Source organism: Dromaius novaehollandiae, chromosome 18, assembly GCF_036370855.1.
Source record: "Dromaius novaehollandiae isolate bDroNov1 chromosome 18, bDroNov1.hap1, whole genome shotgun sequence".
Classification (NCBI taxonomy): domain Eukaryota; kingdom Metazoa; phylum Chordata; class Aves; order Casuariiformes; family Dromaiidae; genus Dromaius; species Dromaius novaehollandiae.
Genome location: NC_088115.1, coordinates 9,606,238 through 9,620,007, shown reverse-complemented (window position 1 = coordinate 9,620,007; position 13,770 = coordinate 9,606,238). Strand labels below are relative to the sequence as shown.

Below are 13,770 nucleotides of genomic sequence, written 5' to 3'. Positions count from 1 at the left end.
TACAGGCATCACCCGAGTCCAGAGCCTGACTACTCCAGTCACACCGTGTCCATACAGGGGGACAGTCCCTGTCCCCCGAAACCTGCAATCTCAGCCAGTGATCACACCAAGGGTGGAGGAAAGGGACACATATCCTTAGAGGATGAAAGGAGAGAGGACAGTTTGAAGTTTGTATAGTTTAACTCCAAAAGGGGTCTTGCTCCAGAAACACACAAGGGCTGGATCTATTTACGGACAAAGGCTGCAAGGCCCTCGCTACCTTTCTGCTCCACTCTGACTCACACTGGAAGAAATCTCTGCAGAAATAGTAAGCTGTTAGCCGATACTTTTTATACGGGGATGGGAAAAGCAAGTTTCAGGGTATCAAGCATCAAGTGCACTCAGTGAGGGAGCACAGATACGCTGCCTAGCTTCGGTGTCCAACAAAACCAGGCTGCTTTTAAATCGTAGCAATCTGTTCCTCCTGCACAAGTACAGCTCAGAGATAACTTTCAGGAATTGCTCAACAGATGATTTTGAGCAAGACTAAGGCAGTCAAACCTGCTCAAGAAAAAAATCAATCAGTGGAAAGAAAAAGATGATTTGGGGGGATGATTTTTTTATTTCTTTTCCGGGCATTCACACAGCTGCTGGTCTGAGTCTTACTAAAATCCCCACTTATACAGGGCACTCCGAGTCCTGACCAGCCTGGAGCAGCAAAGCAGGAAAACAGGGAGGTTTGGGAGCCACCACACCTGACCATTGGGGTGGCTGCTGAATCTATTCGTCAGGCATAAGCAAAAATACCTGGCAGCATTACTTGATCAAAGGGTTTTAAAGACTACAGTAAGGAAAACCTCCTGCAGCAGGTCCCTGCAGGAGCCTGTAGGTCCTACAGTAACAGTAGGTCTCAGGAGACAAGGCAGGGAGAATGACTTCATGCTGAAGCGCGCGGCGAAGCCCCAGCTGCTCACTAGCAGGGCGTTGCATGTCAGCACTGACAAATACTGGAGGACTGACATGGCCTGGTTTGCACCAAGGTCCCATATTACATCATCATTCAGCCAATCCCGTCTGCCCCCCAGGCTCATCAGAACCCGAATTCACACCCCAGAAGCCCTCTCTCCCCCAGGTTAGTCATGCAATAAGGAGACCATTCAATGTGACAGCTGCGAGGAGCACGGGCTGCCAGGCCGTTTGCATAACACGGTCTGGCGCATGCTCAGTGGCGCTGGCTAATTCCTCCTTGCAACAATGGAAAAAGCCAGAAATCTCTGTGAATAAGCCAGTCTGTGTCCTAAGTCAGCCCTTGGATTTCCTCCCTTTCTTGAGACTGTCTCGCCTCTGCAAAAGCTCCACTGGGGCTTTGTAGCCAGCCTCAGGAGCAGAAAATTCAACAAGCTCACAGTTATGTGCTCGGCTCTCAGCTGTTTGCTGCAGCCAGCAACTGGCTGGAAACCAGTTCAAAATGTTCCACTTCCAAACCCCACCCCACACCTCCTCCTGGATCGCTCCCCTCACACTCACAAAAGTGGGCACCCAGGCTATTAACTGCTTTGCTTTATCCATTGCTATCGGGAGAGCAAGGGACACCCCCCCTGGTCAGCTCACCTCTGCGTAATGACTCTGGCAACTGCTGCTCTGGGACAGGCACCGGCACAGGCCCCAGGCCCCTCTCTGAGGGCAATTTCATTGCTTTGCCACCAACGCCCATGCCTTTCCCTGTCCCCAGCCTCACCCCGGCACCGCAGGCATCACCAGCACCGCATCTGAGCCAGGCACGGAGCAGCGCACCGCTGCCCTCCTGGCTGCGCTTCCCCCAGCCGTGCATCCACCAGCCTGAGCCCCATCGCATCCCCGCAGGCTCTGCCACTGCCCATGCCACCGCCCAAGGCAGCGGCCGCTGCTCCATAGGGCCACGTGCTGGGAAGAGCTCCCTCTCACAGACAGGCCTTGCATACGGTCTCTCCTCTTCAGCCCAGGACTGGGTGGGGAAGTCTCCCCACCCACAGGTCCCCAGGCTGTGGCCAGCTCCAGATGTCTCATGGTCTAATGTTCATAGGAAAGGCACAGTAAAAATTAAGAATATCTTTACGCTCCCTTTCTTGGCCAGCTCCTAGGTACAAACCAGATCTGGAAAACTTCAACCGTAATTTTGCATTGCAAGAACAGCTACAGTGCTGGCAACCATTGGCATGACCCCACATTGCTCCCATCCTCCCCAGTCCCCGCTCAGGCAAACTCCTTCGAAGCCAGCAAGAGACAGAGCCCGCAGGAACTGCTCCTCTGATAACAGGAAGAGATGCCTCTCCCAAACCTAGGCTAACGTGCAGCCCAGGAGCCTGCCGAAAGCTTCGGCACAAGGCAGCTGGGAAGTGCAGCAGTGGTCCCTGCTATGCCATCCCAAGGCTGCTATTCAAGAGGAACAGGCTCTCCCATCCCCACTGATAAATGTGGGCACACTGCTCAGCAGGCATTGAAGAGATTCCCCAAAGAGCAAGTCTGCATTTCTTCTTCCTGACCATTTGCCTCCCTGTTGCAGAGAGGAAAAGTACCCTTGCACAGCCGCTTCTGCAGTGGGGCCAGGCAGGACCGAGGACGCTCCGCTGCCTGGTGCCAAGGGGTTAAGCTCACAGTAAGTTCCCAAAGTCAGTTGCTTCCAACTGGCTGCTGCCTGCGGTTTGTGGGAAGGGATTTTGTTTTTTAATAACATTATAAATAGGGCTGTGTTCAGCATGCTGCAAACCCAGTCACTCTCTCTCTCCCAACCATCTCCCTCCTCCTCCTCCTGCTTCTTCTCTTCCTGCCACACTAATTCCAGATCTGACCATGAATCGGTCAGGCTTCTTCCTCAGTATCCTGAGCCTACTGGCATGCCTTGCCTCTATCCTGCAGGCATGTCCCCCGAGCTGCCACTGTCACGGCGGAGACCTGCAGCACGTCATCTGCGATAATGCTGGGCTGCGGAAGATCCCCAAGGTGCCCGAGCAAACGCGGCTCCTCAACCTGCAGAAGAACAACTTCCCCGTCCTGCCGACCAATGGCTTCCGGGAGATGAAAAAGCTGGTGTCCCTTCACCTCCAGAGCTCACACATCAAGGAGATCTCAACTGGAGCCTTCCGGGGCCTCAAGAGCCTGGTCTACCTCTATCTCACTGACAACCAGATCAGTGTCATAAAGCCAGGAGCCTTTGATGACCTGTCTGAGCTCACCTACCTGTACCTGGACCAGAACAAGATCCCAGACTTGCCCAAAGGGCTCCTCTCCCCTCTGGTCAACCTTTTTATCCTGCACTTAGGCAGCAATAAAATCCGGGAGCTGAAACCAGGGGTCTTCAGTGGTGCTAAAGACCTGCGCTGGCTCTACCTCTCTGACAACTCCCTCACCAACCTCCTGCCTGGGGCGCTGGAAGATGTAGAAAACCTCGCTGTCCTCCACCTGGACAAGAACCAGCTGAGCAGCTATCCTGTGAATGCAATGAGTAAGCTGAGAGTGCTGGAGGAACTGAAGCTTTCTTATAACCCGATTGAGGTCATCCCCGACAATGCCTTCCAGTCCTTCGGGCGTTACCTGCAGACACTCAGCCTGGACAACATGAAACTGCAAAAGGTGAGTCCTTTCGCTTTCCCTTTGTTTCAGATAAGTAACACTGGGCTTGATTCTCTTCTCCTTTACAGAGCCCTCAGTTCACTGTCCCTCCCCCAGAGGAGAGGGGGGGGATCCAGACCTGCCGTTGGCCTCCCTAGCCAGCTGAGGACCTCTGACAGGGCCCAAGTAGGGGATGAGAGCGAGAGGTACTCCACTCTTCAGTTGGGTTGCTTTATGCAAAACCAAATTATCTGGGGCTGATCAAACTCCTTGGATAGCACCACGTTCCCTCCCAAGCTGGAAGTTACACCGGTCATTGAAATAGGTATTTGGGGTGCTCCAGCACAATCAGCAACCTTCCAGCATCCCACACACATGACATGGGATGAGAGGCAATCATCTGCCTTGTACATAAGGCGTTGAAGGGCACTGCCACCTTGCAGAGCTGAACTGTTCTTCCTCCTTAATTCAGCCTTGGTACCTGTTGCTCGTTAGGAGGGAGAGATTCCTCTGGAGGGACTATGAATAGCAGCAGTTTCTCACTCATGCCTTTCAGACAGGTAGGCATATGAACCTTCACCTCCCCCATGCCTTCCAACTTTACACATTATAAAGAAAGGTTTGTTTATTGATGCTCTCTCAAGAGGAACTCTTGCTGCATCTTACAAAGGGGCCCTGTTCCTACCAGAGAGGAGGAGGGACATTCAGGTATCCTGGCAAAACAACCCCCTTCTTTTTCCGTGAGAAAGCATGATCCGCAGGCAGAAGCATCACGCTCAGAGAGCCACTGGAAGGAGGACCCCTAAAATGCCAGGAAGCACAGAAACAAGTGCAGTACAAGAAGGGCAGCATCTTATGGCAGCCTCATGTCCTACACATACCCTACAGGGCTGGAAAAGGAGGATGGTTTTGCAGATGAAGTAGAACAGTTCTCCCTGGGATGATCCTTTGCTAGGAAGTGCAAAGATGAAGCACATCCAGGTAAGGCAGGATAGCACTTCACAGCAAAGCAAAACCCACCATGGGCAGGAAGATGTGATGAAAAGGGAATTTCTTAGCAACAAAGAGCAGCTCAAAAAGCCTCGCAGGGATAAGCAGATCACCTGTAAAGAAAAGGACAGACCTGCCGAAAGATGCCAGTAACAGAGCATGGCATTTTCAAGGGGAATATAGCATCCCAAAATGCTATGCTCCAAAACTAGAATCACAGCTTGCCCAGGTGGAGAATGATACTATCTAAAACAGTCTGGTACCACCCAGTCAATATCTGAGCCCTTGTCCATTCTCAGCAATAGCCTCTTCAGGACTGGAATAGTTTATAAATGTTGAGTTTGGCTATGCACTGACCTCCCTAAGGAAGACCTTTATACAGTGGATACTTAGACATGCTATCACATCACTTTTGTGAGACTTAGCTTTTAGGCACTTACATCACAAACAAGCCAAAAGTTTACAGTTTAAATGTGGTACAAGATTTAGAGGCACCAGGGTCCCACATCTTGTGCTGAAGAAATTTAACTAATCTGTGATGCTGGGATGCTCCAGAGAAGTGTCCTTAACTCCATTAAAGAAGCACCTGAAAAACTTGACATCTATGAATCCAGTTTTAGGCAGGAATGATGCTGTCAACTAGAAGACCACCTACATTCATATAAGAACAGAGTTTGAGGCACTGCATTAGTATCTATCAGTCCTTATTCCGTACACCTTCAGGATTTCTAGCTAGGTGTACACGATCCCTTCTGACAGTGTATGCAGCTTCTGCCCAGTCAAGCAAAATACCTTTCTTCTTTCCTAATCTTCTAATCCAAAATAAGCTCCAGGATCATCAGAGTTTGAGGAACTCAACACAACATTATAAAGGCAGCCAGTTAAGTGTTTCTCTGTACAAGACAGTGGAAAGGGTTCTAATACCCCAACAAAACTGCAGAGGTTTGCATGGAGATTTATAAGGATTGGTCAAAAAGCCAGGATTAACAATTAAAGCCAGAAAAAAAGGCTGCCTTCTCTACAGTGACTACCTACAGATGGGGCCTTTAAAGGCTCTTCTGCAGCTGGGAACCTCCTTTCCTCCCCTATAGCTCAGTAAGACACCAGTTTACTGAATTAACTCTAACAGAGGTGGCCTTTACAGCTTCAGGGCTTACCTCCCCCCTCCTCCGCCCCCCCCCCCAAAAAAAAAAAGCTCCCATACCAGCTCAGTTTTCTCTTCAAATCTTCAGAAGGCCTCATATCCAAATGACCAGTAAGTGGACTTTGCACTGCTAGAAGGCACATAATCATAGAAGCCATATGACCTAGGAAATCACTATTGAATACTCTGAATGCTGCTGATATCTTAACTGTAGCTATTTTTCCTTCATAAAAATATGGTCCTTAGCTGTTCCCTGTATGGCTGCAAGATTTTAGAGCTGACCAAGTGCAGAACTATTCCACGTGAAGCTATCCCACTTTAAATCACACTCATGCAGAACAAGAAAAGTTCTCAGGCCAGTCTGCAACTCCAGAACTACATAATTTCCCTCATGCACAATCTTCCCTGTTAGCATCACAGACTTGTACTAGTCACCTATAGGAGCACCTCTCATAGAGCAAGACCCACTGTGTAAATCAACAGAAAGCAAGGAAATTCCATCCTTGGAAGCTGTAAGTACATCCCTCACTACACATCCACTGCAAAAAAAATTCAGGCTTTGCCAGAGAAAGCAAAGAACAACAGTAATTCTCCGTTTAAATAGTGATTTTCACTTGGGAAATTCCCCAAATTCTTTATAAATACATACTATGGGAAGAAGCACTGCAACTGCTACCAGCAGATTCCGACTCTTCTCATGAGATCGGGGAGGTAGGAGAAGCTGAGACAGTATGCCACTATCCAAACCAGAACGTGGCCAGGGTGTTCAGGCTAATACCCTTGTTTTAAGAAGTGGCAGGGTCTCCCTGGGCAAAGTAAGTAGCCAAGGACAAGACTCATATCTTATTTAAGAGGCAGCTCCACTATCAGCACAGTAAAATCTACCAAGGTCAGCTTAGATTTGGACCACAGAGGACAGCACTGCTGACTTTCCAATAGTAGCTGTACAGTACTCTGGGAGTCTCTTAGAAAAGCTATAATCCAATCCAACATTGCTTAATTTGGAAGATCACAAAAGTTCACAGCTTAAAATAGCACATTTCCTCTGTCAAGCTTTTTAGCTTAAAGAGAGCCTGAACACACCCTGATGGTCATGTCTGGAGTGTGACTGAATGTGTGAGCTTCTGCCCAGAAATGAAAATGCAGGTTCTTACTCAGAGGGTTTTCTGGTAGCCCTAGTGAATCTCTTCTCTACACTCTCGAGCAAGCTTTCCCCTGCTTTGAGAAGGGGAGGAATGGTTTGCCACGGCCAAGAGAAGCTTGTGTTTTGTCAACAACCCTCTCTCTAATTCATCACATCCAAGGAAGTTTGTGTTGATGCTTTCAAGAGGAAACTTTCCAACCTAAGCAACTATTGACAAAGAAAAGCCAGATATGAGGCCTAAGGAAGAGAGGAGAGGGCTGAAAAGTAGGGCTTACAGCCAATTTTTTTCCTTTGGTGCACAAAGCTTCTGTTCTGAGGGTGTGAAGCAGCAGAGGCTCTCCCTTAAAGCCTACCCATTAATTGTGAAAAAACAGATCTTGCAGCGTACAACCCAAAAATCACAGGGAAAGAGAGAGAATGGAGAGGCTGAGGTGCCGGAAACCTGCCTCACTATTTCTACCTGGCTCTGACGCCAAGTGTAACTTTCCACTCAGAGCCCACCGGGCACTGCCAAAGTCTACAGGCCCTTCAGACGCCACAAACACTCCCTCCTTCAACAGCTCCAGGAGGGAGAAAGCAACAGGCACTGGGAGGAGTTCCAGCCTGGAAAGGATTATACCTGTAAAATATCTTCATTTAGAAAGGAGAAGTGTGGTTCACAAAGAAAGAGGGTTGCCAGACTTCACTTATTTAGGGATGTCGCTGCAAAGAACAACCCTGCATGGTTTTGGTATGTAGCTCTCCTCAGATAAGAGACCCTGCCACCCAAGAACCCACCAGCCTGGTATCTCTATTACTGTGGCAGAGCTTCCAGGGGCCAGGACTTCCCCTTCCCCTTTCATTGCCTCTTGCTCTCCCCACATTTATGTCACTAAAAGTCTTGAGCAGAGGAACCAAAGTTTTTAACCTGGGAAAACATCTCCCCTTCGCTAATTCAGTGTTGCTCAACCATAAACCTTTGCGCTTTAGTTTGCAGACAACGCGTTTGCTGGTGTGACTGTACTGAAGACCGCTCACCTCGAGAACAACCGGCTCAGCCAGTTGCCCCGCAACTTCCCCTTCGACAAAATGGAGACTCTGACGCTCTCCAAAAACGCCTGGCACTGCAACTGCCAGCTAGCACATCTGCGCAAGTAAGGCGCCTCTCACACCGATCCCTCCTACCTGCTCGGGGTCTCCCTCGGGGGCCGCTCAAGGGGGGCCTCCTTGAGCCGCGCCAGCAAGAGGAGACCCTGGAAAACTACACCATGCTCAGCAGTTCCCTCTGCGGTCTGCTGTCTCTGCTTTGGTGGTTTGCGCCCCTTGTAAGCTCTCGGCCTTCTTTCTCCATGTCCCAGGTGGCTGAAAGGCAACCGCACCCGCGCTGAGGACACCTGCTCCACGCCAGCGCAGTACCGGGGGCAGTCGATCAGAGACACCCCCGCGCTCCGCACCTGCAAGCTTCCCACCAAGAGGTCCAAGAAGGGAAGCCGCCATTAAACACGTAAGATGGTTCACAGAACCGCTTCCCAGCAATAGCTCTTAGTCACTTCTCACACACACCTACAGCAAATCCGGATGTCACCTAAGTTAGCGGGACTCTTGTCTCGGACTTCAGTGACACCAAGGTTTGGCTCAAAACAGTTCACCTGTTTACTGCTGAGGCCTTCACTCAGATCTGCTCCGTCTCCTCGGCAATGGTGGACAGCACACAGGCTCGCAGGCAGAGAGCGTGCCTGGAGCAACTGGGACGAAGTCAACCCCATAAAACAAACAGTGAAAGACAGGCCTTGGGCAGCAAAGGAGGGGTGCAACTTGTAATTGGTGGTGCAAAGGGTGGATTTGGCCCACTCCTATCCTGAGCTGGGATCACACACACTTAGTTTTCTAACAGATTGGAGACGTTCAGTCTTTTGCCCCTCATTTAAATCTGGTGCAGGCCAGAATGGCCAAAAGACGCCTGCCATGCCAGAGTGCAGCAGGCCGTCTGCAGAAACTGATGGCCACAGCTCTGTTTCCAGGAAAGGGGACATCAACACCAGTCCTGGCCAGGAAGAGCTTAGGCTGCAGTGCTTAGGACGCCCTTGTGCCCTCGTAAAGGTCCTCCCAGGTCTGGCCTGAAATCCAGGGCAGGGCGCAGCAGGGAAATCTGGCCGCAGGCTGCATCTTCCATATGAAAACAGATGTCTTCCATAAGCCATTCTCAGTCCAGCACCTACCTGTCAACAGCTACAAATCCCCATCCAAGACACTCAGGTATTTAGAAACAAGGGCTGGTGCCCTGAAATGAGTGTCCCAGAAGAGGGAGGTTTGAGACAGCAAATACTATTTGAATAAGGTGTTCTGGGATAGAAGGCAATTCAGGAGAAAGGGCTGACTTTCCTCTGAGCAATGAGCTCGCTGACATCCATCAGCTGTGCAAGACTATCACAGAAACACCTTCAACAACTGAAAGCTAGTAGGAGTATTAAATCCAGAACACGGAATAGCAAGAAGCCCACAGCTGCCATCACTCTGCTCCAAGCATTCTACTTTTTCCCATCCCAGGACTAGATCTGAAGCTTGCATGTATTCCAGAGAGTTTGGGATGAGCCTCTAAGTTTATATGCTCTTGGGAAAGGGACCTTTGCTTATTGGTAAGGTAAAGTGCAATGACCCTGCATTGCACTGTATGAACAGGAGTTGCTACTATGTCATTTCCTAACAGAAAGGACTAGACAGAAGCCTGAAGTCCATTTATGGTCATTTGCTCCCCAATTCATTAAGGATATGCATAACAGGATGGAGAAAGTAGATTTATGCCCAAAATGTCAGGGATGATGCCAGCTGCTCTGCGCCTTCCTAAAGTGGTTATTTCTCTTGTAGAGCCAGAGGTTTTATGGATTAGAAATGGAAATACCAGTCGTTCCATACAGGGCGGGTAAAGTTCCGCACTAAGGATGGAAAAACTTCAGTTTTCTAAACCATAATACTTAAATGTATTTTATTTACAGCCTTGACCCTTCTTAACTTTCTTCTCTCCCCGCCTAAACTCAATCCCAGTTCACTCCTCTATTATGAGAGTAAAATATATATATATAATATAAAAATACATAAAACTTGGCTTTCCTATAGCACCTTCCACACAACACTCTCAAATAAGTTTACAAATTTTAATGAAACAGTAAACCATTCATTTTACAGAAGGCAGAGCTCAGCATCTTCAGGTGTAAGTACCAAAATGCAGGCATGCAAACCCACTCCAGCGCAGTGACACAATTCTAAGGAATATGAAGTACCTATGGCCTCTCTGACTTCACTCAGGCATTTAAGAGTCACTTACTGGGATATATATTTCAGGGACGATCAGTGACTTGGGTCACTGCACAGGGATCACCTTTTAGATGAAAGGCTGTTTGGCAGTTTCTAAAATCTACCTGCTCTGGAGTTTTAGAACCTGGGCACCAAAACAATTCACTGCTCTGGATAATGTAGCTCTCGAGTTCCTTCCTTTAGGTAACTCATTGTGAACGCTTTGGGTAAGACACTCAGGAGTCATACAGCAAGATGGCAGAAGAAGTCAGAGACAGAACTTACCCAGCTCCTTTATAATGGGAACTCTTAATGGCTCCTTGACTCCCTAACTCTTCATCTTCAGTTCTGGGCTTCACTCATTCACCCAGAGTTAAAAAAAAGAACCCAGTGTCTACTATCTCCTTGAAAAAAAAGCCCTAAACATGTTAAATGTGAGCTTCTCTCTTTTTTCCTAGCAGGCCCCGGTATGGCCTGTCCTGGTGACCGGTCACTTCAACCATCAGAAAACTACTGACTTCTTCTGAGTCCTTCCTTAAGCTTCTCCTACCTGTCAGGATACATTTCTGATATATCCAAACACCTCCAGCCTCCTCCGAATCCCCGCTTCTCTGCTGATTGCAGGATGGAATCCACCTTTTCAATCTTTTTCGACATCTATATATTTTAAAAGAGGCGTTTTTAAAAACTAAACTATGCATGACCATACTAAGACAAGCTAACCTAGACAATGCCGGTAAAACACAGTCATCTTTCCCAGAGGCAACCTAACCCGCGTCCCTGATCAACCAGTTTGTCTCTGTCTCTCCCCTTCCAACGGAGTGGAAGCAAGTAGGAAGGTAGGTGCATTCCCCCACAGCTCAACCCCAGCTGCTCAAGCAGGAACACCAGGCTCAACCCATGCAAAGAGACTCCTCTGCCTACCCACGGAGGGGATCCCTGCAGGTCAGGGCTGAGGATGATAGGCGAAGCAACGTCCAAGAAACAGTGGCCCTGAGAGAGAGCTGCCCTTCTGTTCCAAAAGGGAGCAATCTCTCTAGGTCAGCCAGAAATCTTTAAGTGAAGCAGTACTGGGAAACCCTGAAACCGAAGTCATCTGAAGACTGGATTCCCTTCCCACTCTATGGGGGTCTACCAAGATGCATAGATGTCCAAGAGGAGAAGGTGTGCACCACGTGGCCTTGCTTGGGCACCCCTCCTCCTCTCTCTGCCCATACTCCAGAGGATCTAGCAGGACACACCAGGATGACTGTGGTTTATTGTCATGGCTATTACAATACCACAGTTGCAACTTAACTGCGTTTTTTATCCTAAAGAGTTATATAAATATATATATATTTATTCCTCTGTAACTGAGTGTAAATGACCTTTAAGAGGATGAAAACTCCTCTGTCTCCTATATAGAAATCAAATTGTATATTTTCTTATGTACATCTTCTGTATAAAGCTCTTGCTGCAAAGATGAATTCAACAAGTCTCCATGAGTCTGTGTGACGGCTAGTGGATCAGAAATAACATGAGTGTGGTGGTACAAATACAGACTTATTCTCCTTTATCCTATGGGCAGGGTGATTGCTTGAGAGAGAAGAGTATTATTTTGCCTTTCGCAAAGCAGGAACATGTGAGACACCTAATGAACCCTGGCCACTGTAGTGTTTACTGTCTGAATATATTTTGTGAGGCCAAACTCAGGCCTACTATAAAAATAGGTGTCAGTTCTGACTCAGTCCCCTGACTGAGTCCAGGGAACGGCACCAGGGCTGTCCCTGGTGTTTTGAAATGAGCATCAAGTGCTTCATGTCTAGGAAAAACCCCTGGCTGTCCCCGAGACTGCTCCAGGACAGATGCCTTGGACTCCGCCAGCCCATTCCAGAGCACACAGTCATCCTTGGAAAACTCCTGCTACTGGCAAGGTCCAGATCTGCCAACAATAACAGGTATAATCTGACTCCTAGCCCCATGTGTTTATCCATCACAACAGTCTGCTTCCTCAGCATTCACAAACAGCATGGCACTGAGGCAGAAGTTATTTTCTTTAAAGCAAAACAAAAAACAAAAAAGCCCTTTTTGGCTTGCTCATTCACGCACAGGCGCACACTCACACAGCCACACACTCACACACTCCTCAAGAGTAAAATCTGTTTGTCAGACATCAAACGAGCAGGCACCTGTAACGTGTCACCCAGAGTCCCAGGGACCTGCTCACTGATGGCCTGTCCCCCGCCACATGCAGGACATGCCGAGGTTCATGCACAGGGCTGAGGGTGCACAGCCATGCCATGGAGTACAAGCACTCTGGCTCTGGCACACGCTGCAGCTAGGACAACGCAAGGGCTGGTGCTGCAGGTGTGGCTCTGTCCTCATGCTCAGGGTCTCAAGTGTGCAACGTGCACAAGGTTTCACATCTGCGTGCAACCCGAGATGGTGAAAGAAACCTGCCAGTTCCGCAGCAAAACAAGCGTGCGCATCTACCCACACCAGTGCGGATCAGAAATGCCTCTTCCGTAACAAGTCATCCTTGCAGCATGTACAGTGAGGAAACAGAAGGGTTTACAAACTTTGAAATACATCAACAGAAGCTCAGCTTACAACACTGAATGCAGTGTCTTCCCTCCTTACAAGGCTTTTTCTCCAGACACCCCACCAGCTACCAAGCAATCCCGCTTCATCCTTCCAGCTTTACTCCATCTTCACTGCTCAGCCCAGCCTTGAGCCCACGTTCCCATCACCCCGATCACTGCAGCTCAGGGGATGCTTGGCACCACTGTGGTGCAGAAGTGCACAAACACGGGGTCTCAGTATGGCAAACAACACAGGGAGCTCTAGCCACAGCAACCGTGACTCACCACAATCTCTGGCATGTGCATCTTCGTCATGATCATCTTCATAATCTCAGGGGGAACAGGGGAACCTGCAATGATGCCTGGAAGAAAGAAGGAAAGGTGACTTCTTGGAGACCATCTATGCACAGGAGCACTCCTTCAGGAGGTTCTGCACTCCCAGATCTAAATGCTGGCAAGACCTTTGGGATACACCGGTTCCTGTCAAAATACTTTCTATTTTTATGGATACAGGTCCTAGTTATTCTAGAAGCAAACACTGCAGCAGTAAGGCCAGTTTGCCTGTACGAATTAAGGGTTGGCAGAGTTCACTCGTTAGGAAAATAAACTCCATAGCACAAACCCAGTCCAAGCGGCAGTTCCAGAAAAGGAAAGATTCAGAGCAGAAACAGGCACAGACTCTTAGCAGGACAAAAACACTCCCATAGACCATCACCACCACAAAAATAAAAAGCTTTATCCCTGTCTGGAGGAGATCAGCCCTTTAGGGAGAGGGCAGATCAATCTTCCCCTGTTCAAGTATGTCCCAGGACGACAGAGGAAGACAGCAGAGCGCTAAACAGGCTTTTCTGAGCAATGAAATAAGACAGGATTGTTCCTCACGTAACAGAGATGATCAGATAACCTGCCTAGGTGCTTCTTTTGTGTTCCAGCACCATCTTTTCTCAGTGCTGCTGTTGCCTCGAAAGGGCAAGGGGCCTCCCTGCTTCAGCTGCTGTGCTCAGCTCTGTCTGAGGCTGGCCAAGATAAGAGAAAACGCCCCAGCACACTTTATCACACGTTTTCCATCGCTTATATGAATGATTTTTAAAACA

General features: G+C 48.8%; 2 protein-coding genes across 3 annotated transcripts in view; one reads left to right on the top strand and one right to left on the bottom strand.

Moving 5' to 3' along the window:
• The window catches only part of ACSF2 (acyl-CoA synthetase family member 2), a 40,800-nt gene that overhangs the window by 9,733 nt on the left and 17,297 nt on the right, over positions 1 to 13,770 (bottom strand). Inside the window, exon 10 of the mRNA XM_026099036.2 lies at positions 12,962 to 13,038. Coding sequence (XP_025954821.2) covers positions 12,962 to 13,038 — 77 coding nt within the window. The remainder of the gene's footprint in view (positions 1 to 12,961; positions 13,039 to 13,770) is intronic.
• CHAD (chondroadherin) lies at positions 2,715 to 11,581 on the top strand. Of its 2 annotated transcripts, none has more exons than XM_026099038.2 (4): positions 2,715 to 3,588; positions 7,815 to 7,978; positions 8,183 to 8,328; positions 10,574 to 11,581. In XM_026099038.2, the coding sequence occupies exons 1-3, from the start codon at positions 2,809 to 2,811 to the stop codon at positions 8,322 to 8,324; spliced, it is 1,086 nt and encodes a 361-aa protein (XP_025954823.2). In that variant the 5' UTR covers positions 2,715 to 2,808; the 3' UTR covers positions 8,325 to 8,328; positions 10,574 to 11,581. The 2 variants fall into 2 exon arrangements, with proteins under 2 accessions (XP_025954823.2, XP_025954822.2); XM_026099037.2 differs by having other exon boundaries at positions 2,716 to 3,588; positions 10,577 to 11,581.